The sequence below is a fragment of the Numenius arquata genome, chromosome 23, assembly GCF_964106895.1.
Source record: "Numenius arquata chromosome 23, bNumArq3.hap1.1, whole genome shotgun sequence".
Lineage (NCBI taxonomy): Eukaryota > Metazoa > Chordata > Aves > Charadriiformes > Scolopacidae > Numenius > Numenius arquata.
Window position 1 is genome coordinate 867,752 of NC_133598.1, and position 27,178 is coordinate 894,929.

General features: G+C 54.4%; 2 protein-coding genes and 1 pseudogene across 3 annotated transcripts; 2 read left to right on the forward strand and 1 right to left on the reverse strand.

Moving 5' to 3' along the window:
- Positions 1–683: 683 nt before the first annotated feature.
- Positions 684–1,591, forward strand: LOC141474623 (feather keratin Cos2-3-like; annotated as a pseudogene).
- A 1,150-nt stretch (positions 1,592–2,741) lies between these two features.
- Positions 2,742–10,780, reverse strand: LOC141474941 (uncharacterized). Its single transcript, XM_074163048.1, has 4 exons — positions 10,729–10,780; positions 9,922–10,269; positions 3,678–3,973; positions 2,742–2,747 (listed from the first exon to the last, which is right to left on the reverse strand). Exons 1-4 carry the CDS (start codon positions 10,778–10,780, stop codon positions 2,742–2,744), a joined length of 702 nt encoding a protein of 233 aa, XP_074019149.1.
- A 15,043-nt stretch (positions 10,781–25,823) lies between these two features.
- Positions 25,824–26,584, forward strand: LOC141474624 (feather keratin Cos2-3-like). 2 transcript variants are annotated; one of them, XM_074162606.1, is made up of 2 exons: positions 25,824–25,902; positions 26,229–26,584. In XM_074162606.1, exons 1-2 carry the CDS (start codon positions 25,824–25,826, stop codon positions 26,582–26,584), a joined length of 435 nt encoding a protein of 144 aa, XP_074018707.1. The 2 variants fall into 2 exon arrangements, with proteins under 2 accessions (XP_074018707.1, XP_074018708.1); XM_074162607.1 differs by having other exon boundaries at positions 25,870–25,902; positions 26,261–26,584.
- Positions 26,585–27,178: the final 594 nt, after the last annotated feature.

The window sequence follows — 27,178 nt, forward strand, 5'->3', positions numbered from 1 at the left end:
CCCTCAAAATTTGTAAATCTTGTAGACAATGGTAACAGTCGGGTTTTTTGGAAGTCAGAAATCTTCTCCTGATTATCTGTGTGCCATGCCAAGAACTGATTTTTCTCTTCAATCCTGATGCTCTCCACCCATAATATCCTGGTGGTGGCAGAGGGCCCATATACATTTAACTTTTCAGCAGCATTGAAATAATGGGGGAAATAAATTTTGCAGCCCTCAATACCCAGAGTTGGGGAAGGCTGCTTACTTTCCTGGCTAAAAGATAAAAAGAGTCCATGAAACCCAGCAGTGCAGCCCACCTGCACCCTAGAAGTGACCACTGGGGTGAGTTGGGAGAGAAAGAAAAGGCACAGCCTCATGCAGGGAAGCCCTAGGGTGACCAGCCAAAGATTCCAGGGTTGGGAGCAGGTGGGTCCCTTCCTGTCACTGCAGCCATGGGAAACCCACCAGTGTGCCCCAGGCCAACATCACTTGCCTGCACCGCACCCATCCAGCACCTGAGCTGAGGCTTCAGCAGGCACTGACACATTCCTGCCCCAGAATCCACAGGGTCTCTCAGTCCCAGCACTCAGAAGAAGCCTCCGTGAGGGAAGGTGGACAGCGTAAGCCAGGAAATGAGAAGGCGGCATCGGGAAAAACAACCACCCAGCCCATGTCATTAGCTGGGATGTTTTCTGCTCCTCATGAGCAGCTTAGAAAATTGCCACTTCCCTAGAAGCTTCCTCTGGGCCTGCGACAGGTCAGGGCCACCATAAAAGCCAGCCCAACCCCTCGCTCTCTCATCCACTTCTCTCTCCTCCTTCTCCTTGGGAACCAGGTGAGTCTGAAGCCCTTTCCCCATTTTGTTTTCTGCTCACACAGATGTGTACTCCTCCATCCTGTGGGGGGCTGTGGTGTTGCTTGCCATGAGAGGGGGAAGAGGGGTGAAGGTCTGACTAAGAGTGTCTGGGACTTGGCTGAGAGAGCTCTTCTATTAAGAGGTAGGCAGAAGCCTCCTTGGGCCTGGAGACATTTTTTGTTACCTAGCAAAGAGAATCTGGATCTTGTCTGAGGTTGTCCTTCACTGAAAATACTGGCAGCAGCCTGGTTGGGCCTGGGTGATCCTTACAGAACTGTGTCTGGAAACCCTTTTTGCCCCATTACACAGTTTCTGACTTCTGGCTCAGCAGGTGCCTTTGACATGCTTGTGGTGGAGGGACAGACTCGTGGTGGACTGCTCCTCATGTGTGCCTGTGCTCTGTTGCCTCTCTGCCCTCTCTCCCAGGTGTACCTCCAGCCCAGAGACATGTCCTGCTATGACCAATGCCAGCCCTGCCGGCCCTGTGGCCCGACCCCACTGGCCAACAGCTGCAACGAGCCCTGTGTCAGGCAGTGCCAGAACTCCACCGTTGTCATCCAGCCCTCTCCCGTGGTGGTGGCCCTGCCCGGACCCATCCTCAGCTCCTTCCCTCAGAACACTGTGGTGGGATCCTCCACCTCCGCTGCTGTTGGCAGCATCCTCAGCTGTGATGGAGTGCCCATCACCTCTGGGTGCTGTGACCTCTCTGGCATGTCCAGCTGCTACTATGGCAGAAGATGCCTCCCTTGCTAAATCCACTGGTGACAGCCCTGACAAGGACCTCCAGGAACCTGGTGCTGGACTGAAGATAGAGCTCCTGGCCATCGATTTCAGAGAGGCTGAGCATCCAGTGCTGCCCTTCCAAAGGAGACCTGCTGGGGCTCTCTGAAAACATGGACAAAATCTAACTTCCCAGCCTGATTCTTTCTCCCATCTCTTGTCTTCTGTTCTTCCGGGCTGTAAGACACACAAAGACAATGTCGGACATATGCTGGCATCTCTTCTACTGTGGAAAGGCCTATGTGATCTCAGCTGTGGCCAATGGGCACAGACTTTCAGCAGCTTCTTGTCCTCTCCCTGCTCTGCCCGCCTCCTCTACAAGTGATCTTGTTTCCCACTTCAGAGTCATTAAAGTTTTCTGCATCCTCACCTCTGCCTCCATGTAATCCTTTTCTTAGTGGACACTGTCTCATATTACCAAGGAAGAAAGACATTGCCTTGGGTGGTGGGGGATAAGGTGGGGGCACAAGCAGAAGAGGAAGGGGAGGGTGGGACACAGGGCAATGGGTCTCTTCCAGTCACTGTCTCTTGGAGCTGAGGAAGATGTTAGTGAGCTCCTGCACAGCCAGTGGGTATCAGGCCCTGTATTCCAGCATCTCTGCTCACATACGATCCCTTGGCCTCAGAGCATGTCCTGCAACAGGGAGACTGACCACTGCTTTCCCTTAGAGAGGAGCTCGGTGCTGCTGGGTGCTCTGAGGCCTGTGTGGAAGGGAATTCCTCCTGCTCTGGATAGCCCTGTGCTGGGAAAAGAACCTCAGTCAGAAGATGGACCCAAAGGATGCAGGATGGCATAAGAAAAAGCCTTCAAAACAGACCCTGACCTTCTCCTCCTCATCCTCCCACTTGTCCCCTGAATGAATATCCTGGTTTGAAGTAAAACAGAGCCAATTTTCTGTTCAGTAATTTTACTTTTTAAATTGGGCCTCTTCTAACTAACTCAAATCTGACATTAACAGCATATTGTTCAAAAACTGTCCACTCTCACCGTGAGAAGACATGATTATACCAAGGAATGGCATGCAGAGAGGCTCTTGTTTATATTTACTGCTATAACAACCAAGGTCAGGTAACTTCATTATTAGTCCTGTTGGAGCATCGGAAGCAGGAAAGTGTAGAGGGGTCACACCTGTAGGCAGGAGCGGACAGGACAGGTGACCCAAAACTGACCAACCGTGTATTCCTTCCCATCTGCACCATGCTCAGTATAAACGCTGAGGGATCAAAGGGTCAACTTTCTTTCTTCAACAGACAATGTCTGAGGAGGACCCTGACTGCTAGTCTGCCTTTGATCCCAATCCAAGCATTCCTGACTCCAGATCCGAAATCCAGCTCCTGTCCATCACCAAGTCCAGTCTGCGACATTTCCCTGTGCCTGATGATGTTGTGGTCATCAGCTTTATACGGTTTTGTATATACTGTATACTTTGTTTTTCCTTTTTCCCCTTTTTTAATTTTATTCTTTTTCTTCTTATTATTATCTATTATTTCATTAATTATTAATCTTGTCATTGAAGTAGTTTACTTCTTTTTCAAAATTCATAAATCTCATTATCTCTTCCTATCTTCTCTTTGAGGAGGAGATAGTGAGGGGCCATCTGTCATTCTGATCGGCCAATACACCCAAAAGCACAACAATGAGGGAGCACGGCCTGCTCCCAAGGGCAAGGGTAGTAAGGGCAGGTCTCCTCTTCATCCTCGACCCAAAAAGAATTCCCTGCACAGACCAGCGGTTACACAGATGTGCAGGGCTAAGGGGACTCATAGGCTGATGTTGAAACCAGCCAGTCGACACCTGAGGGCACTCATGTCTCTCACGCAACCCCAGCTCCAATTTGACAGGGCAACGCAACAACCTGAGAGACTTTCACTGCCATCTCTTTCTTCTCAGGCCATTGACAGTGTCCTCTCCTGGAAGAGTATCTTGTCCTGCAGATCCCTGCATGTACAGCAGTGCTGTCAGAGAACACCCGAGGGCTCCTTCCACAACCCTCAGCCTTGCACAGACACATCCCCTCCCTCCCCTGGGTTTTTGCACAGCCAAGGAAGCTCCCTGCACCGGGGTGTCTTGCATGGCACAGAGGTACAAGGCACTGTCAGAGACCTCGACTTCCTCCAGCTGCAGGAGGCTGTATTTCCCCGTGGTGTTCAGCTCGGTGGTGAAACGGCCACTGCGCTTGCGGCCACCTGATGCCTGATAGGAGACCAGCTGGGGACCTTGTTCTTTCCTCTGTTTGTACCAGAGCAAGCCTCGAAAGGATGAGCTCTGGTATGTGCAGGTTATTTGGAAGATGTCTCTCTGCTTCACTGTGACTTCTCCTTCTTGCTGGGTGACAGTGACCTGTCCCATGGTGCCTGGAAGAAATCATGGGTCAGTGATTCTGCAGGGCAAGGCCCTGAGATGCAAAACAAGGGCAGAGGCAAAATGTCAGCGGAGAGGGCTCCCTGTGCCTTTCTCTGCAGCAAGAGCCCCATGGATGGGAACAGCAAGGTGGTGAGTATGTTCGGGCAGGAATCCTGAAACCTCAGCTCAGTGTGGATCCCACAACACAATAATGCCAATTACCTCTCACAGGGATACCCTCAGAGGAGAGCTCTGCTTTCACCCAAGTCTTTCGTCACCACTCTCCTGCTGCCTGGAGTCTCCAGGGAACCAGCCTGTGTTTTCTGGCCCTCCTGTGATGGCTCCTGAACTCCTCTAGAGAGGTGAGAGAGCAAGGGTGAGAAGTTTCATCCTGCTCGCCATTCCCTGTTCTCTCAGGAGGCTCCAAGGTCAAGGAAAGGAGGGAAAAGGAAGCCCTGGCACTGTGGACTTGCAGGAGGAATGGATGGTCCAGGCAAGCTGCATGACATGTGCCAGCCAGGAGAGAGACTGCGAGACCCTAAGATCGTGAGTGGGATGAGAGAGCTCTCATGTCCCTGCATCAACTTGCAAAACCCCTGTGCATCAGAGAATAAGTACTGCCGAGATAGAAAAGAGCTTCTGCAATGACATGCCTGTGAAACCCCGGGCCCAGACAGATCAGAAGAGAGAGGCAGCGAGAGGTGGATGGTTGGCAAGAGAAAAGGAAGGCAAGGGGTCTGTGATGGTCAGGAGAGAAGATGTTTCTTCTCAGTCTCCTCTTTACCATCATTAGCAGTATCTTGAGATAGCAGGTGCAAAACCACTCTTGTGATTTTATATTTCCCAACATTTGCCCATAATTCAAGAGCAGCTCCTGCAGAGATCTGTTAAGGGGGTGAGGGTCTCCTGGGAAGAAGAGGAATCCTGCCTCCAGTCAAAGCCAATGCTTACCCAGTGGTTGCCTCAGGAAGGCAGCAAGGACGAGATACCCGAGGTGCATGCTGAGACCGATCCTCCTGCGTCTGTGAGAGAGACTCAGAAAACCCACATGTCCCCACCAAGAGCCCCGGGAGAGCAGAGCTGCCGGAAATGACTCTGCGGGAGGAGCAAAGAATGAAACAGGGAGGAGAAATTGCTTGTTCTTGGCACATCTCAAATGCCTGTGCTATTGTCTTCTCTCCTCATGTTGCTCCTGCAGCCAACACCTTCTGCCTTTTCAAGGTAAGGGCTTCAAGGGGGACAGGCCTGCACCTGAGGACCCCCTTCTCTGACAAATCCCCCTGTGCAACACCTTGGGAGTCTCTCCTTCCCTGAGGCCTCTGTCTTCCCTCTCTCCATCCTCAAGCCCTTGGCTGGGTTGGCCTCTCCTGGCTCCTGCACGGTGTCTAGTCCCAAGCTCCTGTCAGCACAGCCAAGGCTGCAGCTCCCACAAACACAATGGTCAACACCCCAATACCCTGCCGACACCAACTGTCCTACTCACCCCCTCAGGTACTGGGGACTTTCTTCCTCTGTCCAAAAGAAGCTATCTCAGGAACCAATAAATCATGTTTCCTGCTGCACTTCCCATCCCATCTCATAAATCAGCTTCTGAAAAAATCATTGGGAAAAAAAAAGCCAAACAAACACTCGTCCCACTGGACTATAACCCTTCCATTTTCAGTTGCCTCAGCACAGGTAGGATCTGCATTTGTCCTTTCCTTATTTTTAGCATTTAACAAAACAACCAACCCAACTATCTTTACTCTTTCCACAGCATAATTTAGGTTGGACTGGACCTGTGCAGGTCACCCACTCCAAGTCCTTGGTGGCCAACAAGAGAAGCAGCTGATTTAGCCTAAGCAATGCTGCAGCTACTTTTGGAGAAGATTTCTAACCAAGCCATCGGGCTGGCACCTTGCTGCCTGGTGCTGCACTTGCAGAGCACAGCTGGGAGCTGGACTCCTTCCAAGGGAGGCAGGTCACAGTTGGGGAGACCTGAGTGGGAGCCTTCCAGGCCAGGTGAGGACCCTTGGAAAATGCCAGCTCTGCTGGGAGGCTCTCAGGGCACAAGGCTTTTCCTCCCGGTGACTGTGCAGTGCTGGGCACAGCCTTCTGTCACCACTCCTGTGGCTGTGGAGACTGCTCCAGTGCCAAAAGCAGATGAGGAGATGGTCATCTCAGCAGAGCAGCTCTGTGAGCTCGAATGAGCCAGGTTAACTGACAGATGTCAGGGCTTGGCTCAGGCAGCTGAAATCTGCTCCTGATGACACCTGCGAATTAATAGTAGTTTGTCTTTTGAAGAGAGGGTATTTATCTGAAGGCAGCTTCATCAGGCCACCTTCCTCTCTGGTGTCCCACCCCCAGCATTTGTAGCTGCAGGGCATGGGTCTCATCCCACACATACAACTCTTTGCTGCTACATGAGAATGTCAGGATGGCTCTTCTCCCTGCATTGAACATGGAATTGGAATGAAACATGCATGGAATTGGTCCCAGACCTCCACAACTGCCCTACAGCGATCACCAGGGATGGGCTGGTTCTTGTGAGACTGTGGGTCTTTTTTGACTTGTAAAGTGAGAACCTCTGGAGCTGCAGCGATCGGGATGGTCTCCAGCTTTGACTTTGTCTCTCACACACGGACTTGCCTGAAGTTGCCAGGGCACAGGGGCAGAGAGTGGAGTCCAGTGGAGTCCTGGTTCTCAGAGTGTGGGGAGAGGCTGGGCTTCCTCCTGTGCATCCGCCTCTGTCTGTGCCTCAGGACGCATTTTTGCCTGTGTTTGCATTTTTGTAGGCATTTGCAAATGCACATGTGAGAGTGAGTGTCTGCCAGTTTGTGTGTGTGAACAAGGGCACTTCTGTGTGTGTCTGTGCTCGTCTTTGCATCCACGCACGTTTTTGCAGGTGAGCAAGTGTCAGTGTGCGTGCGTGTGTGTGTCAGTGGGCATACGTGTGTGGAGACGGGCACATGTGTGTCTGTGTTTTTACAAGAGGTTGCATATATTTGTACATGCACATGTGAGTCTGCAAGTGTGAATAAGTACGTGTGAACACTTATATGACTTGAGAGCTCTTCATCCTCATTTCTGTGTGCAGTTTTCAGCATTTGCAGCCTGCAGGTCCCAGTGGTGGAAAGGAGCTGTTCCCAGTCAGCTCACAGTGGAATCCTCACCTCCCCAGCAAAAATTGCCTGCTCTTCAGAACACCCACTGCTGGGCCATTTGGGAGGTTTCTTCTCCAGTGAGGTTTCATATCTCCCCTAGGGTCCTCAGCTCTCTGGGGACACAGCCGTTTCTTCTGGGAACAAAAACCCCTTCTGTTTCTCTCACTTCTCCCCTTTCTTTCCTCAGCTGCCTGGGAACAAAGACTCTTCCCCAAATCCCCCCAGTAAGGAGAGGAACCCTGCTGTGCAGCAGCCCAGGGGTTCTGGCTATGTCCTCTTTTGGTGGGATAACGCACTGTGCGAGAGAGGAACCTGGTGCCAGAACTGCTCTTAGATGCCACAAACCCAGAGACGACAAGGACAACCTACTCCTACTCTTCGGAAAAGGCTGATGGATGAGGAGGGAGCAGGATGAGGGATAAGTCAGTCACCCACACTCCCAGGGAGCACATGGGGCACCCACTGGAGAGCTGCGCTGCGAGGGGTGGGAATAGGGCAGCCCTGTACCCCCGAGCTGAAAGGGCATGTGAAGGGGTGGGGGTACTGCTGGTGGGGACCCCTACCCCCACCCCCTTTCCACATGAACTCCAGAGTGGTCCCATGCACCAGTCATGGCAGAGAGAACAAACTGTTCTTTACTGTTAAGTTCACCTGACCTGAGCAGGCCCAGACCTGTCTGTGCTGAGCTGGAGATATCAATTGGCAAACTCAGCAGCGCTGCCACAACCATGTCCTTGTCTTGCTCTAGGAGGGAAGCACCGTGCTTTCATATAAATAGGGGTTTTCAGCCTGGAGAAGAGAAGGCTCTGGGGAGACCCTATAGCGACTTTCCAGTACCTAATAGGGGCCAACAGGAGAGATGGGGAGGGACTCTTGATCAGGGAGGGGAGCCATAGGATGAGGGGTAATAGTCTTCAATTGAAAGAGGGGAGATTTAGATTGGATATCAGGAAGAAATTCTTTACTGTGAGGGTGGTGAGACCCTGGAACAGGTTGCCCAGAGAAGTTGTGGATGCCCCATCCCTGGAAGTGTTCAAGGCCAGGTTGGATGTGACTTTCAGCAACCTGGTCTGGTGGGAGGTGTCCCCGCCCATGGCAGGGGGGTTGGAACTCGATGGTTTTTAAGATCCCTTCCAACCCAAACCATTCTATGATTCTGTGAAATGTCCTTTTGCTCAACAGTGGAAATTGGGAGTGGTTTATCTCTAAGGAAATGCCATGGAAACTCCAAAGATGACAACACCAGCGAGTCTCAGCATGGACAGAATTGACACTTTGTGCTAAGCCCATCATGCTCCACCTTAAGCTCCATAACTCGGGGTTCCCAGCATCTGAAGGGGCATAACGTCACCTGTGCTACCCCCTTTACCTTCTTGTCTTATCAGGCAGTCTGCTGTCAGGCAACAGGAGGCTGCAGGCTGTTTTCCTGCTTTTTGCTCCTCCCGGAGATCACAACCAGATCAACTGCCTCAAGAATGGGAGGACTTTCCATGGTGAACTTCTCCTGCCATCCAGTGCCCAGCTGGAGACAGGGGCCTGCACCCACCTCTCATGGGGTTGGTGAGAGGCCCCTTCGTAGCCTGCAATGTGCTCCTTGTCCCTGACTAGTGTCTGAAAGGGACACTAGTCCAAAACGCACCAGGAAACAGGTGTCTGTCTCCCTGTCCCCACAGGCATTTCCTTTGCCTTCTCCCCAGGTCCCTGATGAGGCCCTTTGAGGGAAAAAAATGTCTCTGGGAATAGCACCTCCTGTAAACATCCCACTGAGAGTCAGACACACCACCTCTCTCTGGCTGGAGACATCCAGCGCAATCTTCTTCAGCAGGTATTATAGTTACTTCTTTGCCTGGGGAGGACACCCTCCGGAAGGGTGGGAGGAAAGGATCATCTTATAAACTCCATGGTGTTTCTGCCTACAAGGGGATCCAACCCCTTATGGGATGAAGCTGAAAAGTTTTCAGGGTTGTGCATAACATGGGATGCTTAGAAGACCAGAGCAGAGACCATGAAAGGGAAAGATCGTGGCAATTTGGCTTGGAGCAAGCACTGGAAGACAAATGGAGACAGAGATGAGAGGAGTCGTTCCCATCTGACCACGTGTCTGATCCATGAGTGGGCCTGGCCATGCCTGGTGCTCTGCCTTGTTTGTCCACCTGCCAGTACTTCCCTGGAGACACAGTTATCAAGGCCAGCTGGGACAGGGAGCAGGGCTGATCCTTCACTCTGTGCCTCTCCCCATGGGCTTTGACCACCTCTGTCAGCTACTCAAGCCACACAGGATTCCCCGGGGACTGGCTGGAAAACCACAGTGTCTTCCCAGAGGCCTCCTCTGGGAAGAGCTCAGACCTCCAGCCCCTCAGGGTAACCCAGCAAATCTCCCTCTGACTCACTCATCCAGTAGGAACCCGGCATCCCTTGAGGCTGCACTTGAGGCCAGCTCTCACTCACCTCAGACCTCCAGCCCCTCAGGGCAACTCAGCAAATCTCTCTCTGACTCACTCATCCAGCAGGAATGAGGCTGCGCTCAGTGTGTCCAGTGCAAGCGTTTCCCCTGTCTCCTGGGCCTCAATTCCAAAGGCGCTGAATCTTGTCAAAAAAGGTGCTGATGTCACCACGGTGCCCCCGTAGGGAGCACCTGAAGGTGCCCCTGAGCTCCACATCCCTCGAGGGGCCCGGTGCCAGACACGGTGTCGGTGGGTCGGGGGAAGCGCCCCGGGGCGCGGGGCAGGGCGGGGCCGGGCGGTCCCGGCGGGCGGAGCGGCAGCGCCCCCTGGCGGGCCCGCCCGGGGATGTCCCCCCGCCCCCGACACACACGCCCGGCCCCGCCCGCGGCGGTTCCTGCCCGGCCGCAGCCCCGGCTCCTCTCCCCGTGTCTCTCAGGGCGCAGTAATACACCGCCGCGTCCCCGCTCCGGGGCCGGGCGAGCCACAGGGCGCTGGACCGGCGGTCTGCCGCCACCCGCAGCCACCCCGGCGGGGTCCGCAGCTCTTTGGAATCTTTGTAAGCGCTGTCGAGCAACGCGGGGCCTCGGCCCGGGAGCTGACGGTACCAGTAGATCATGTCCCGGGTCTGTATGTTGATGTGAGAGCAGTTGATGCTGATGGCGGTGCCCTCGGTGGTCTCTGCCGACGGCTCCTGCTGCACCTGGGCTCTGCCCGCAGCCACTGGAACGGTATAAAGAAGAAAACCCGTTCACAGTTAAATTTCTGCCCAGCCCTGCCTGCTGTTTCCAGGAACAAACCACCCAGAAGCATTAAGGAAAAACTAGAGGTAATCAGAGATGTTTCCAGAGGATGTCAACATGTGCAGTAGTGGAAGGGTCCATTAATAGTTGGTGCAGAGCTAAATGCGTGAATGATAGGTGGAAAAGTGGAGTCAGTGAAGAATAAAAGGGGGACCAAGAAAGCAAGTAGCAAGGGGGAAGGAGGGAAGGAATGACTCCATGAGTCATATGGAAAGACACAGATGACAGGAGGAAATTAAGGAGGCTTGGAAATAGAATAGAGTGATGATTTTTCCTATGGAATGTGTGATGGAAGAGAGGGAGAGATGGACGGGAGGATGGTTCGAGGAGAGAAGTCCGTGAAGAAGCCAGAGGGGATGAGCCTGCCAGCCCCACGCACCCAGGAGCAGCGCGGCCAGCCCCGCCAGCCCTGCGCCCCGGCACCGCCGCATCCCGCCGCTCCGCCGCCCGCGCCTCGCTGCCCCCCGCCAGCCCCGGCTCTCTGCTCCGGCCGCCGCGCCTCCTCTCCGCCGCCTCCTCTCCTCTCCGCCGCCGCCAGCTCCGCCCCGGGGCTCAGCCCTGCGCCGACGGCGGGGCCGGCCTTGCTGTCGCTGCTGCCCGAGGACAAGACACCCCGAAAGCACCCCGACCCCGCCCCGGGGCCCCTCGGGCCGGTGCTGCCCTTGCAGCCGGTGTCGCCGGCCCAGTGGCCCGTGAAAGGCCGGCGGCGGCCCCGGGAAGAGCGGCGGGGAGCGCGGAGCGAGCGGGAAGGCGGCGCCGCGGCAGAGACCGGCCGGAGCGGAGCTGCCCGCAGCGACACTGGGGGTGCGGGAGGGCGGGCACAGGCTGGCCCCGGCACGGGCACCTCGGCCACGGCGACGCCGCTGCCCTGGAAGGAGCCAAGGGGAGGGGGAACGGCACAGCAACAGCGCACGGCAGGAAGGTGTGGAAGTTAAGCGCTTGCTCTTTTTCCAGTTCTCTTATTTTCTCAAAATATCTCACTGGAAAATTGAACTCTTAAAACTAGATGTGGAAGGAAAGGGCACAGCGTTCTGCGGGATGCTCTCAGTTATTAATAAAAAAATGAAAACTAAGTAATCAGGTAAAATCTCAAGGGGATGCCATGCAAAAATGCAGGAAGAACCAAGTGCTGCAGGGCAGTTCTCGGGGCAAGGACAGGGAGCAGGGGAGGAGGAAGAAGTAAAAAGGGAGAAGCTGGACATATGAAAGGAGAAATGAGTGCTGCTGGGAGAGATGTGGTCTGGGAGAGAAACAGCACCTTTCTGGAGCCAGATGGATCCTTCCTCCCTCTCAAACACAAGAGCAAACTCAGCCCTCCATTCCAGCACTTTCTCAGGCAGCTTCTCTCCCCAGCTGGCACCATGACTCACAAGTCCATGATCCTCCCTCCTCTTCCTCAGTCCTCAAGTGTCTCATGGAGAGGGTTTTAGGTCCTCTGAACAGGAGCTGTGTCCGACAGTTACTTCCCATTCCCCTTTCTGGTAATCAACAGACATGCTGGGAGTTCCCAATTTCCCACTGTTCATGGCATTCATGAAAACAATAGCCAGTCCTGGTCCTACTACTGATCCCTACTCCTAGACCCCACTAAGAAGTGTCAGTCAGCTGGGCTTTGCACCAAGATCACAGCTCTCTGAGCCTGGCAGTCCAGCCCATTTTCCACGCACCTTATCACTGAACCCATTTTTCATTAATTTGGTCATAAAGGAAATCCAAGAGAGGCTGGCAAAGGTCTTGGGAAATTCAGGGCCACAGTTCCTGCCCTTCTCCACCCCCTTCCTCCCCCCCACCTCCTCCTCCCCTTCCTCCACCTCCTCCAGGGTGCCTGGTACCTCCTGAGAAAGCAATGAGGTTGTCCCTTGGCTACACTAGAGCCTCAGCTCAGAAAGAGCAGCTCCACGAAGAGGGGACTCTGCCCTGGCTGAGCTCTCCCAGCAGAGCTCCCTGGCACTGCCCTCACTCAGGTCTCTCAAGGGAAGGGGGAAAGCCCTTGGCTGTACTGCCTCCAAGCTGGATGTGAGCTCAGGCTGACCGATAGTCAGGAGGGGAGATGGGCTTAGAAAATGTCCCCACTGTGCACAGCCCTTGTCAGAAAGAGGGTCGATATTGGACACCACTGTGGGACAGCAGCTGGCTTTGGGGGGTGCAGTTTTGAATCCATCGTGCCATCATAGGGATTAAAAACTGATTCAAACTGGAGTGAATCCATCCTTTTTGGGGCCTGAAATGGGCAACAGCGGAGTGTGATCTCTGTGGGGTAGGAGGAGGGCTCAGGAGGCAGGAGCTGCATTGCAGGGCCTCTTCCCTGGACAGATCTCCAGGGGGCTGGTGCCATCACCACTCAATTGCACTTGGGCTCCTGCTGATCCTGCGAACCTGCTGCTCAGTGGTGCCCATGAACAGAGCAGTGGACAGTATCCCTGCCATAACCAGCACATTCCCTCATGAGGTTGGACACACGGGGACACACACACAAATGCTCAGGCACACCGGCATGGAATCAGGCACAACTTCATGATCCCATGTGCACTCACAAGAACCTGGCTGCTTACCATACACACAAGACAAGAAGACCCATAGGAATACCATGATTCATGGACTCTCTGACTCTCCCACTGCCCTGGGAACTGGGCACTGTTAGGCAGGATGGGGTCAAAAAATGGCAGGACAAGGCATATATGTGGGGAAGCAACAACAAGTGACCATTAGGGTGAGCTGAGGAGGGAAGGAAAGAGAAGGACATGGCAGTTCCTTATGCACAGGAGCCCATGGGCATCCAGCTGAGCATGGATGGAGCATCTTCCTCATAATGACACTTCAAACAGCCCCAACAGCGTGACCCAGGCTATTGTCATTTGAAGACACACAGCACGTGAGCTGACTCTTCTGTCTGCACTGCTGCATTCCGGCCCTAGAAATGATGGGGTCTTTCATCTCCATTCTCAGAAGAATCTTTGATTGTGGAATGGGCATGGCACAAATCTGGAAATGAAAAGGCAGCAGTGTTGGAAACCAAAGCACAGCCCATATCATTAGCTGCGATGGTTTGCATTCAAGATGAGCTTGTCAGAAAATTGTTACCCCTGCAAAGGGCGCCTCTGGTCCTGCGGCAATGAAGGGCAGGTATAAAAGCCAGCGCAGGTCCCTGCTCTCTCATTCACTTCTCTTGCCTCCTTCTCCTTGGGAACCAGGTGAGTCTGAAGCTCTTTTTTTCTCTCTTTCAATGTGAGATCTCTCCTTGATGGACATCTCATCTGATATTGGCTCTCTCCTGTCCTTTGGTTTGCATCTTCTTGTCATGATAGAGGGAAGCAGGGAGAAGGTCTGCTTAGAGAGAATCTGAGATTTGGATGATGGGGCTTTTGGTTTAGACGTTAGGGGACACCGTCCTCGGGCCAGGCTGCTCTTTGTAGGGTGATGAAGACTGTGAGTCTCCTGCCTGAGCTTCCAGTTCCCCACTCAGTAGTGGCCTTGGCTCCTTTGTGACAGGGTAACCAGGCTGCTCCTTACCCACTCTTGTGCTCTGCTTCCTCCCTTCTTCTCTCCCAGGTGCACCTCCAGCCCCAAGACATGTCCTGCTACAACCAGTGCCTGCCCTGCCGGCCCTGCGGCCCAACCCCACTGGCCAACAGCTGCAACGAGCCCTGTGTCAGGCAGTGCCAGAACTCCACCGTTGTCATTGAGCCTCCTGCTGTGGTGGTGACCCTGCCCGGCCCCATCCTCAGCTCCTTCCCACAGAACACTGTGGTGGGATCCTCCACCTCCGCTGCTGTTGGCAGCATCCTCAGCTGTGATGGAGTGCCCATCACCTCTGGGTGCTGTGACCTCTCTGGCATTTCCAGCCGCTACTATGGCAGAAGGTCCCTCCTCTGATAAAGACGCTGGGAAAGCCCCAGGGAGACACCTTGAGGAACCCAGAACATGGTGCTGGAAAAAGGATTGAGATTTGGGATGTGCTTGCAGTACAGCTGAATGGCTTTGCCTTTCTCTGCCTTATCTTTGTTTGCTTCCATTCCTCTCAACAGTAATGTCCCACCAAGGCACACCTGGTGCAGAAATTCTCTCTCCTCTCCCTCTATGGGGCAGGCAGACAGACAGCATGCAAGAACTTCTCCACTTCTGCATAGTCAAGGACCACAGAGTCTAGGTGGCCACCAGGGCTCTATGGACTGGTGTCCCCCACCTGGAGTAACTTTGCTTTCTTCTTTTGACTCATTAAAATTCTGCTGCATTCAAACCTGCCCTCCATGTGGTCCTTCCCTTTGTGGACACTCTCCAAGCTGCTGATTGAGATAGGTGTTTCTCTGGGGTGGAAGTGGGTGAGGACTCAAGGAGACTCTTCTCCTTTCACAAAGGAGTGGGAAGTTGGGACACATTCCAGTGGTTCCTGTTTGGAGCACCATCTCTTGGAGCTGAGGAAGACATCCCCGTCTGCTCTGCTGCCAGTGACCATCAGGCCTTGCCCTGCTGTCTCTGTGCTCACAGATGCCCAGAAAGTCTGGAGGCCCTGAGGAGGCAGGAGCTCCATGAGCTCTTGAGGAAAGGCGTTCCTCTTCTGTGGCTGAAGCTGCTCTGGGGTGGCAGGGGGTGAGCGTGGGGCTCCAGAAGATGATTTGCTCTGCAGAATGGCAGGAGTGGTAAAGCTTGTCCTTGTAGAAGATGAGAGATGGGGTTTCTTCTGGCAGAGGAGTAAGCCCTTTGGCCAAAGCACTGCCAGAGTCCTGCTACTGGCTCTTGGCATGACCTCTTGTTTGGCTGCACAAGTGAGGAGATCTTGGAAAGGTAGGAGAAGGGCACAGGATCCAGGCACAGGATCCTGTTTTATGCTTCAAACTAAGGGCACTGTTGCCAGTGGAGATTCTCTTTTTATGTTTTTTTTTTAAATCACACTGGGGCTCTGCTGTGCAGAAGGCAGGCACTGAGCTGTCTCAGCCGTGCATCCCATTTCACTGCTGCGGCCTCTTTCTATGGCCTGTGTGTCTTCACCTTCATGGGAGACCCCTCCAAAGGGTCACTGGGCAGAGCAGTGGCTCTTTTTCACATCATTCTTACTGCCCTGCTCACGCCCCAAGGAAAAAGGATGGGAAATCTGCTCTGAGCAGGTTCAAGAGCTGGTATATCTTCAGATGAAGTAAACAACTGGCAGGTCGCCCTAACCCAAAGATCCCTGTACACTGTATCAGTGATCCGTGTAACCTGAGGAGTCCCTGGCCTCTGCTCTGCTGTGCGCCATGCAGAGCTTGGTCTTCAGAGCCGTGTGGTGCTGCCCAAATCCCTTGACAAGAGGACAAACTCGGCCACTCGGTTATAACTGATGAGCCTGTCGGCAGCTCCCGCTCAGTGCCAGTGATTGTGCTACCTGGGTGTCCCTGCCTATGTCTAAATATACAGCACGAGGTTCAGATGGGAACATTGCTTCTGTTTGACAGTAGAAAGGATGAATAGAGGTGTTTTATTTTATGAAAATCCTCCAAAAGTTTGACGGAGCAAAATGGGGTAACCCTTTCCTGTACAGCACCTGCGTGGTGAGCTGTGCCCTGATTGGAGATAGACAGCACATAGCTTAGGGTGCCAGGCTTCTGTAGGATGTAGGATCATCTCTACTGCCTTCTCTTGCTTCAGAGTCTTAGTCTAAGAAATAGCATTTTAAGCCATACTTGACAGAGTCTGAGGGACTTTAATCCACAAATCAAAATGAACCAGCAGCTCCTGGTGCAAAACACTTGTTGGAGTCATCAGGTCCCAGTGGGAAATGCCTTTGCAGAGAAAGGAAAGTGAAGAAGAGACAGACTGAATGCCTGGCTGGCCCCACACACAGTCATGGGGGGCAGTGACAAGATACTTGGCCCAGGTGATTCTCCGGTGAATTGGGAAAGTGAGGAGGAATTTGCTGGATGTCCCAGCCCTCCTGAAGTATTAACTTGTTTCAAGGAATGCGGGGTAGAGCAAAAGGAAGGAAAACTCGTGCTGTGTTTGGTTGTTACTGCCGTGCTGGAAATAGACATGGGGACGTTTGGAGCTGAAGCAGCGGCCCCATGTGAGATGCAGGTGCAGCAGCTCAAAGGGGTCTGGGCAGCAAATAGTAAGCGGGAGAAGGGGGAGGGGGTGCACATGGTGGCATTCCTCCTTCCCTGCAAACAAGCCCAGGGAAAGGGCATCCTTTCCCTGGACAGGGAAAGGGGACAGGGGACAAGGGTGGGAACAGGGACAGGCATAGGTGGGAATGAACCTGTATGTTCTGCTTGTAACACTGTGGGGCCAGCATAATTAGCAATGCTCTGCTGGATAATGGGGCAGAAGTAATTTCATGGAAATCTGCCCTATCACCCCAGGAATAAAGTGATGAATGTGAACAAAATCAGGGTGAGGGGGTTGCTGAAGAACTGTCTAGAAAGGTCTTTCTAACCTTGCAGTTTGGTTGGAGTTAGGAGGGTATGCACCACCTACAGGTTGGGGTGGGCTCCGAGAGAGTCCCGATATATATCCCAAGCTGTGATCCATGAGCAGGAAAGACTTTTAATAGCCAGTGGGAGAAAATATTCCTTCCATATCTGCTCAGCTCGCAGTGGGGAGGATTGTACCCTCCATATTGTGCTGGTCCCTCCCTCCAGGGCTGCAGCGTCAGAGCAGGACTGGCTGCCCCAGGAAATGCTGACACCTCCCCAACCAGTATAACATGGTTAGAAGCTGGGGTTGTCCAGCAGACACATTTGCCGTTCAAGAACCCTGTTTGGCCTGGGAAGAAAGTGGCTCTGCTAGACCCGGGGGGGGCAGCTTCTGGTGTCTCCTCACAGAAGCCAGCCCTGCAGCCCCTGCACTAGCAAAGCCTTGCCAGATCAACCAAGTACACTCTCCTTACTCCTGCATTATTATGTGCCACATGGGTTTTCCATTAGGAACCTTGGCTGCAAGAGAAACTCAGCCAGCTCATGGTAACGGAGGAGGCTGCAGGCAGCTCCCTCTTGCTCCAGGCAGTGATACCACCTGCATTGCCTGGAAAACACAAGAGGAAAAAAAGGCCAGCACGTCCCTTAAAACTGGGGAAAATGTCAAAAGAATGCATGAGCATTCCCAGGGCAGCCAAACCATGTGTTCAGCTGCTCTGTAAATTAATGTTGCTCCTGCATTTCTCTGCCGTTTGAAGAGAGAGTGAGTCTAGAGACACAGAGAGTGACTGTAGACATCAAGTGCGTCTAGAGACAGGTTGACTCCTCCATCCCTTCTGATGTCCCAGCCTCAGTGTCTGTAGCCTGAGGGGAGGCTGGCTTGTCCCAGACACACACCCTTCTGCTGCCACATGAGTGTGTCACTGTGGCACCGCTCCCTTTGCAAGGGCAGGGCCTGTTTCCAGACCCTTGAGGACATCAACAAGGTGAAGTGGGAGTTTCCAATGCTGCAGGATTTTCTTTTCCTTGTAATATGGGAATTCTTTGGGGGGTTGCAGCAATGGGGATGTTCTCTAGTTTTTATATTATCCTTGACACACAGACCTGAGACGTGGAGAGGCTCTGTGTCTGGGAAGGCCATGGCAGCTTCAGCTCCACTTTGGTTTCTCTCTGTCCTACAGTGAGACAGCAGCTGACTGAACCACTGCCAAACCCCTGAGCTCACTAAAGCTGATGGTGCTGGTCAGTGACTGATTCCTTCCTTACCTGTAGGGTCTGAAGGACTTGCCAAGAGCTCTCTCGAGGGGCTGAGAGCTGGTATCAGGAGCCCGTGTTTTCAGTGGGGTGTGTGCATGATCGTGCTCATGTACATTTTCTTCTGGCTGTGCTCATGTCTGTGGGGAGGCTCAGGGATGTGGTAGGCCTGAGGAGAAGCCATACCAGTAAAATCTGAGGAGAAATAGGCTTTGAGTACGTCAGCCTTTTCCATGTCATTTGTCACCAGGTCCCCATCCTCAACAAGCAATAAGCCCACTTATACTTAGCCTTCTAAGCACCCACATACCATGGTTAAACCGCATCTCTATGGCCAAAGAGCTTGAAGACAGATGGATGTCAGGGAGAAAGCTTTTGTGTGGGTGAAGGGGCTGAAGCTGGGCACATTACTCTCCTCAGCTGCATCTCCCCCTCACACCAAGCACAGGTCAGTCTCCCCTCAACCACATCGAAGCGTTGGACACAGGACTTGCAGAAGATGCCCCTGACAAATCCAACACAGTTTTGAGGTTCTGGACAGTGTAGACAGCTGTGGTCATCAGTGGAGGTCAAAGGGAAGAAGACGACAAGCTGATGGGTTACTTGTCCTGAATTCTTACTCTGGGGTACCCGCTATTTTAAGCTGAGGGCATTTACAAGCCTGGTTTGGCATCTTTATGGTGTAGCCTCCAAAGGGCCCGCCCCAAGTCAGGTTTCTTGGACTCTTCATCATCAAAGACCCTGGGTCTCGACACAGCTGTGCAAGTCACACTGGCATGTGCTTCACAGCAGCACAGGCTGGGGAGGCAGAGGCCCAGCCTCAACACAACCCCAGGTGCCCCTGCTGGGCAGGCTGAGCTCAGAGCTCCATGCAAGCAGTGGCAGGGAGGGAACCGCTCCTCAGAACACATCCACCTTTCTGTACACTGCTGCCAGCTGTGGGCACCAGTGTGGGCTCAGTGTACAGAAATAGGGTCCGCTGTCCTGGAGCTCAGCGTCCCGCACATGCAGAAACACCTGGGAGGTCTCCACAGACATTACAGAGAAGAACCGCCCTGAATCCACCTGAGGTTTCCCTTTGTACACCCAGAGCAGCCTCTGAGGGGACTGGCTCTTGTGCTGCTGGTACCAGAAGATGGAGGGATTGGAATAGCTGCTGGAGAAATTGCAGTGCAGAGTTGCATTGTGTCCTGCCTGGATGGTCATTTCTGGTGGGAACTGGAGCACAGAGTCCTTTTGGGCATGACCTGTCAAACCAGAGAGGGCTTTCAGCTTTGCTTGCCTCTGGATCTGTCTGTCTGTCACTTCATCGGCTTGCTCACTGCCCCCACTTTCTATCTCCCTGTGTCATTAATACTGAGGTGTTTGTCCCTGCACACTTCTTTCTGCAGACTCTTCTTTACAACCACCCCTACAGAGACTAGTAGCATTGTATCCAACACATCCAGCACTGAAGCTGCTGTGGGCCACATCGCTCCGCTCCCTGCCATCTTCCACTCTTTTCAGGCTTAATGTGTATTAGCAGCAACCTCAAGAATTCTCAGTACCTGCAGCTTTAGGATGAGGTCTTATTCCTCCACTTATGCCCATTATTCCTGGCATCTCCCACATTATTTACCATACCCAGCTACAGCCCTTGCTCTCCCTAAAGAAACTCTCCCAGGTGTCCCAAGGGGACTCACATCTCCTCCCTTCCACCACCAGCTGGGCAAACTCTTGCCTCATGCTCCCCAGCCTGAAAGTCACATCTCACCAAAGTCTGCCAGTTCCACCAGGGCGGCCAGGAAAATCAGGACCATGTCACACTCTCCCTTCATGAAGTGCCCAGGAACCTGCCAGCATGAAGGACCTGATGCTTGCACCTTCACCTCTTCTTCTACCTCTGCCAGATCAAAGAGGCCTTGAAAGCACAGCCCAGAGGGAGGAGCAAAACTCCCTCCCTGCTGCTCCAGGCAGGCCTCTTTGGGTCTGTCCCCCAACATCTACCACAAGAAGGCCCTCGAGAGAGAGAACAGACTCATGGTTTAAGTACTGTCCGTGAAAGAGACAGGCAGGCCTCAAGAACTTCTCCTGACACCCACCACCTAGCCAGCTGCACAGGCCAGCACACAGCTCTGCAGGAGATGGAGAAGGAACCCCTGCACGCACCCATGTTCACCCTGTCCCTGGGACTGTCAGGATGGAGAGAGGACCAGACACACACTGAAGTGCCTGCACCCAGGTGTCACACACTCTCTCCCTTCTCCTCTGGCCATAGAGGAGGAACCTGAAGAGAAACATCTCTGTGAAGAGCATCTGCTGCAGAAACCATCCACACAGGGACAGAGACACTCCCTCACTTTAGTAGGGGAGGACACAGCAACACAGCTCTCTGTTTTATAGGCAGTCACTCTTTGTCCCTTCCCCTCCCCACAGAACCCACAGCCTCCAGCTGCTTATTCCACTCTGGGCTCCAGAAGCTCAGGATCCTGCAAGCAAAAGGGCTACTTGACTTTCTTGTCTTCTGGTGTCTGCTGCCTGGAGCAGGGCTCCTCTTCCCCTTCTCACCCACGGCCTTTCTCACACAGTTGGCAGAGACTGCAGGAGGCAGGTTATTGGCACAGCAGCCCAAATTCACAAGCTCACTCCCACAAGGCCTTCAGGGTCCTGTTGTCTAGTCGAGGCCATGTCAGAAGGATGGTGGGCTGCCCTCTGCTCTCCAGTGACTGCAGACCTTCAAGGAATTCCCTTGGAATACAAATATGGCTGCCACAACAGGCCCCAGCTGAGGCAAGGAAGAGGCTGAGCCATACCTCTCTGCCCCGGAAGCCTGTGAACATGGACTGTCACCACTGTCTCAGCTCCTACAACCACACAGGCCTCTCTGGGGACTAGCTGGGCCCAGGATTCCATGCCCAGAGGCGTCTTTCCAGCTCTCCCCAGGGAGCTTCAGCCCCACACGGTAACTTAGCAGATCTCTTTGTGGCTCCCTCCTCAGGTCTGAAATTGAGCCTCAGATGTGTCTTTCAACAAGTGCCCAGCTCAAGCTTCTCTCCCATCTCCTGGACTTCCCTTCAACACCAAAGGCTCTCAATCTGAGGATGAGGGGAATCTTGTGCCCCAAGCTCTATGTCCTGATCACCAGGCACTGTGGGATACACTTGAAGGTGTCTGTGACAATCAGTTTCTCCTCCTCATGTTCTACCTTCCTGCCAACGCAGAACTGCCAGCTCTACAGGACGCCTTTGCAACACCAGCAGGAGCATTCCTGAAGCAGAGAGTGGAGCTGGAGGATTCCGTTTGTAATTGTCTATCTGAGCCGATTTACAAAGTTACCAGCAAGAAACCACTTGGGGTTGTGATTTCACAGCAAGGACTTGCATTGGCCCTGTATCAGTTGGGTCTTTGTGTTCTATGTGAGCATGGGGACGAAAGAGGGGTGGAAGAGATCGCCTGCCCCAGCCCGTGGAGCAGCAGCAGCGGCCGGTCCGTCGGGAAGGAGCGAGGTGTGTCCGGCTGCCGGTGGGCAGGAGGGTCTCTGCCGCTCGCCGCCCTGTGCAGGGCAGAAAGGCGCTGCTCCTGGCCGGGAGCCAGCGGGGCCGGCGGCTGCAATCGCTCCTTGCCGGGCCCCGCCGGACACCGCCACCGCTCCGGGGGCGCTTCCTGCCCCGCCGCCGCCGGCAGTGTGGCGGGGGGGTTCTGTGTGCGTCCCGGTGGGAGTGCGGGGGTCAGCGGGGGGTAAGGGGCGGGAGAAGGTTTCAGCCCAGTGGGCGGCACCGGAGCCGCGTCGGGGGAACCTTCCCGGGGCTGCGGGGGCTGTGGGGCCTGGAGGGTCCCGGTCCCGGTGGGTCGGGGGAAGTGCCCCGGGGCGCGGGGTCGGGCGGGGCCGGGGGGGGCGAGTCGGCCCGGGACCCGGGGATGTCCCCCCGCTCCCGACACACACGCCCGGCCCCGCCCGCGGCGGTTCTTGCCCGGCCGCAGCCCCGGCTCCTCTCCCCGTGTCTCCCAGGGCGCAGTAATACACCGCCGCGTCCCCGCGCCGGGGCCGGGCGAGCCACAGGGCGCTGGACCGGCGGTCTGCCGCCACCCGCAGCCACCCCGGCGGGGTCCGCAGCTCTTTGGAATCTTTGTAAGCGCTGTCGAGCAACGCGGGGCCTCGGCCCGGGAGCTGAAGGTACCAGTAGATCATGTCCCCGGTCTTTTTGTTGGGGTGTGAGCAGTTGATGCTGATGGTGGTGCCCTCGGTGGTCTCTGCCGACGGCTCCTGCTGCACCTGGGCTCTGCCCGCAGCCACTGGAGAGGAAGGAGAAAGAAAGGCCAAAGATCATGAACCATCACCCAGGGCTGATGGTTCTTTTTCCCAAGAAAACTTTCAGAAGAAGGGCCAAGAGGCAGTACCAGGTGCAATGGATGGGGACACGGGCAATGATCCTGGTGTGGGTGTGTTAAGCGAAGGAAAAAGTCTGGGAGGAAATTAGAAAATGATGCATGGAGAGATAGAATGAAAGCCAGTCGCATGGATGGATGGAGGGTGAGAGGGAGAGGGAACAGGAGAACTGGGGATGTTACAGTGAAGGATGAAGGGCTGAATTCAGAGCAAGAAAATGCTGAACGCAGAGGGAGATGACTGGATGTATGGAATACTGGCACTGTGCAAGTAAGCAGACTTTTGTCTACAGGTATGAAAGAAGCAGAGGGAGCAGAGGGGTCCCAGAGAGTAGGAAGAGGGCTGAAGGATGGTTTAAAATGGAGAGATGGCTTAAAAGTTGGCTGGCTAGGATGGTGGGTGGATGAAGAGAGGAAGAGTAGACAGGGAGAGGGATTGTCACACTGAAGGAGAGAGGGCAATATTCAAGACTTGATGATTGCACAAGGGAAGGAGAGGTAGCATGAAGAATCAGGTGTACATGCAAGCAAGCTTGTACTGAAAGAGGTGGTTAAGGAAGAGGAAGAACAGGAAGAGGGTTTGGGAAGAGGGACGAGAGATGGCAGAGAGGCAGGAGGGGGAGAGAGATATTGAGGAAGGAGAGGGAAGAGTCGGCGCTGGGCTCCCCGGGGAACAGCCCTGGCACAGCCTCGGCCCCCATCCGCCGCCGCCAGCCCCACGCACCCAGGAGCAGCGCGGCCAGCCCCGCCAGCCCTGCGCCCCGGCACCGCCGCATCCCGCCGCTCCGCCGCCCGCGCCTCGCTGCCCCCCGCCAGCCCCGGCTCTCTGCTCCGGCCGCCGCGCCTCCTCTCCGCCGCCTCCTCTCCTCTCCGCCGCCGCCAGCTCCGCCCCGGGGCTCAGCCCTGCGCCGACGGCGGGGCCGGCCTTGCTGTCGCTGCTGCCCGCGGACAAGACACCCCGAAAGCACCCCGACCCCGCCCCGGGGCCCCTCGGGCCGGTGCTGCCCTTGCAGCCGGTGTCGCCGGCCCAGTGGCCCGTGAAAGGCCGGCGGCGGCCCCGGGAAGAGCGGCGGGGAGCGCGGAGCGAGCGGGAAGGCGGCGCCGCGGCAGAGACCGGCCGGAGCGGAGCTGCCCGCAGCGACACTGGGGGTGCGGGAGGGCGGGCACGGGCTGGCCCCGGCACGGGCACCTCGGCCACGGCGACGCCGCTGCCCTGGAAGGAGCCAAGGGGAGGGGGAACGGCACAGGAACAGGGCACGGCAGGAAGGTGCGGAAGTTAAGCGCTTGCTCTTTTTCCAGTTCTCTTATTTTCTCGAAATATCTCACTGGAGAATTGAACTCTTAAAACTAGATGTGGAAGTAAATGGCACGGGGTTCTGCGGGATGCTCTCAGTTATTAATAAAAAAGGAAAAGTAGTCTATCAGGTGAAGTCTGCAGGGGATGCTGTGCAGGTGTCGACTGTCAGGCAAAAATGCAGGAAGAACCAAGTGCTGCAAGGCAGTTCTCGGGGCAAGGAGGACGAGCAGGGGAGGAGGTTGTGGGAGCAAGGGAGGTGGAACAAGCAAAGGGGGAGAAGCTGGATGTATGAAAGGAGAAATGAGTGCTGCTGGGAGAGATGTGGTCTGGGAGAGAAACAGCACCTTTCTGGAGCCAGATGGATCCTTCCTCCCTCTCAAACACAAGAGCAAACTCAGCCCTCCATTCCAGCACTTTCTCAGGCAGCTTCTCTCCCCAGCTGGCACCATGACTCACAACTCCATGATCCTCGCTCCTCAGTCCTCAAGTGTCTCATATAGAGGGTTCTAGATCCTCTGAACAGGAGCTGTGTCCAACAGTTTTCGCCCATTTCCCTCTCTGGCTGTTACCTACAGACATGCTGGGAGTTCCCAATTTCCCACTGTTCATGGCATTCATGAAAACACTAGCCAGTCCTGGTCCTACTACTGATCCCTACTCCTAGACCCCACTAAGAAGTGTCAGTCAGCTGGGCTTTGCACCAAGATCACAGCTCTCTGAGCCTGGCAGTCCAGCCCTTTTTAAACGCACCTTATCGCTGAACCATTTTGTCACTAATTTGGTCATAAAGGAAGTCCAAGGGAGGCTGGCAAAGGTCTTGGGACAAAGGTCTTGGGGCAAAGGTCTTCAGGGCCACAGCTCCTGCCCTTCCCTTCTCCAGGGTGCCTGGTACCTCTTGAGAAAGCAATGAGGTTGTCTCTTGGCTACACTAGAGCCTCAGCTCAGAAGGAGCAGCTCCACGGAGAGGGGACTCTGCCCTGGCTGAGCTCTCCCAGCAGAGCTCCCTGGCACTGCCCTCACTCAGGTCTCTCAAGGGAAGGGGGAAAGCCCTTGGCTGTACTGCCTCCAAGCTGGATGTGAGCTCAGGCTGACCGATAGTCAGGAGGGGAGATGGGCTTAGAAAATGTCCCCACTGTGCACAGCCCTTGTCAGAAAGAGGGTCGATATTGGACACCACTGTGGGACAGCAGCTGGCTTTGGGGGGTGCAGTTTTGAATCCATCGTGCCATCATAGGGATTAAAAACTGATTCAAACTGGAGTGAATCCATCCTTTTTGGGGCCTGAAATGGGCAACAGCGGAGTGTGATCTCTGTGGGGTAGGAGGAGGGCTCAGGAGGCAGGAGCTGCATTGCAGGGCCTCTTCCCTGGACAGATCTCCAGGGGGCTGGTGCCATCACCACTCAATTGCACTTGGGCTCCTGCTGATCCTGCGAACCTGCTGCTCAGTGGTGCCCATGAACAGAGCAGTGGACAGTATCCCTGCCATAACCAGCACATTCCCTCATGAGGTTGGACACACGGGGACACACACACAAATGCTCAGGCACACCGGCATGGAATCAGGCACAACTTCATGATCCCATGTGCACTCACAAGAACCTGGCTGCTTACCATACACACAAGACAAGAAGACCCATAGGAATACCATGATTCATGGACTCTCTGACTCTCCCACTGCCCTGGGAACTGGGCACTGTTAGGCAGGATGGGGTCAAAAAATGGCAGGACAAGGCATATATGTGGGGAAGCAACAACAAGTGACCATTAGGGTGAGCTGAGGAGGGAAGGAAAGAGAAGGACATGGCAGTTCCTTATGCACAGGAGCCCATGGGCATCCAGCTGAGCATGGATGGAGCATCTTCCTCATAATGACACTTCAAACAGCCCCAACAGCGTGACCCAGGCTATTGTCATTTGAAGACACACAGCACGTGAGCTGACTCTTCTGTCTGCACTGCTGCATTCCGGCCCTAGAAATGATGGGGTCTTTCATCTCCATTCTCAGAAGAATCTTTGATTGTGGAATGGGCATGGCACAAATCTGGAAATGAAAAGGCAGCAGTGTTGGAAACCAAAGCACAGCCCATACCATTAGCTGCGATGGTTTGCATTCAAGATGAGCTTGTCAGAAAATTGTTACCTCTGCAAAGGGCACCTCTGGTCCTGCGGCAATGAAGGGCAGGTATAAAAGCCAGCACAGGTCCCTGGTCTCTCATTCACTTCTCTGGCCTCCTTCTCCTTGGGAACCAGGTGAGTCTGAAGCTCTTTTTTTCTCTCTTTCAATGTGAGATCTCTCCTTGATGGACATCTCATCTGATATTGGCTCTCTCCTGTCCTTTGGTTTGCATCTTCTTGTCATGATAGAGGGAAGCAGGGAGAAGGTCTGCTTAGAGAGAATCTGAGATTTGGATGATGGGGCTTTTGGTTTAGACGTTAGGGGACACCGTCCTTGGGCCAGGCTGCTCTTTGTAGGGTGATGAAGACTGTGAGTCTCCTGCCTGAGCTTCCAGCTCCCCACTCAGTAGTGGTCTTGGCTCCTTTGTGACAGGGTAACCAGGCTGCTCCTCACCCGACCTTGTGCTCTGCTTCCTCCCTTCTTCTCTCCCAGGTGCACCTCCAGCCCCAAGACATGTCCTGCTACAACCAGTGCCTGCCCTGCCGGCCCTGCGGCCCAACCCCACTGGCCAACAGCTGCAACGAGCCCTGTGTCAGGCAGTGCCAGAACTCCACCGTCGTCATTGAGCCTCCTGCTGTGGTGGTGACCCTGCCCGGACCCATCCTCAGCTCCTTCCCTCAGAACACTGTGGTGGGATCCTCCACCTCTGCTGCTGTTGGCAGCATCCTCAGCTGTGATGGAGTGCCCATCACCTCTGGGTGCTGTGACCTCTCTGGCATTTCCAGCCGCTACTATGGCAGAAGGTCCCTTCCCTGATAAAGATGCTGGGAAAGCCCCAGGGAGACACCTTGAGGAACTCAGAACATGGTGCTGGGCAGAGCATCAAGCTTTTGAATGTTGTTTTCAGCACAGATGAATGGCTTTGTTTTTCTTTCTCTTTTCCTTGTTTGCTTCATATGCCCGTAGCAGCAAGCTTCCCTCAAGGTCAACCTGTTGGACACCATCTGTCACCTCTCCCTCTATGGGACAGACAGACAGACATCATGCAAGAACTTCTTCATGACCAAGGATCGCAGACTCACAGCTGCCCCTGGGGCTCCATGAACTGGTGGCCCCACATGGAGTGACTTTGTTTCCCTCTTTTCACTCATTAAAGTTCTGCTGCATTCAAGTGTGGCCTCCAGGTTGTCCTTTGCTCTGTGGACACTCCCCAAGCTGCCAAAAGAGAAAGGGTGGAAGGGGGTAAGACCACAAGGAGATCCTTTCTCATTCACAGAGGAGAGGTTGGTTGGGACTTCCTGCAGTGGCTCCTCTTTCTGGAACCATCCCTTGGAGCTGAGGAAGACATCCCTGGCTGCTCTGCTGCCAGTGACCATCAGGTCATGCCTTGCTTGGTGTCAGCCAAAAGTT

Coding starts and splice junctions, on each gene's coding strand:
- LOC141474624 (XM_074162606.1), top strand. CDS start 25,824: ATGAAGGGCAGGTATAAAAGCCAGCACAGGTCCCTGGTCTCTCATTCA. Junction 25,903..26,228: donor TCCTTCTCCTTGGGAACCAG/GTGAGTCTGAAG, acceptor CTCACCCGACCT/TGTGCTCTGCTTCCTCCCTT.
- LOC141474941 (XM_074163048.1), bottom strand. CDS start 10,780: ATGCGGCGGTGCCGGGGCGCAGGGCTGGCGGGGCTGGCCGCGCTGCTC. Junction 10,270..10,728: donor GCTGGCCGCGCTGCTCCTGG/GTGCGTGGGGCT, acceptor ATACCGTTCCAG/TGGCTGCGGGCAGAGCCCAG. Junction 3,974..9,921: donor ACCGCCGCGGGCGGGGCCGG/GCGTGTGTGTCG, acceptor GATTTCTTCCAG/GCACCATGGGACAGGTCACT.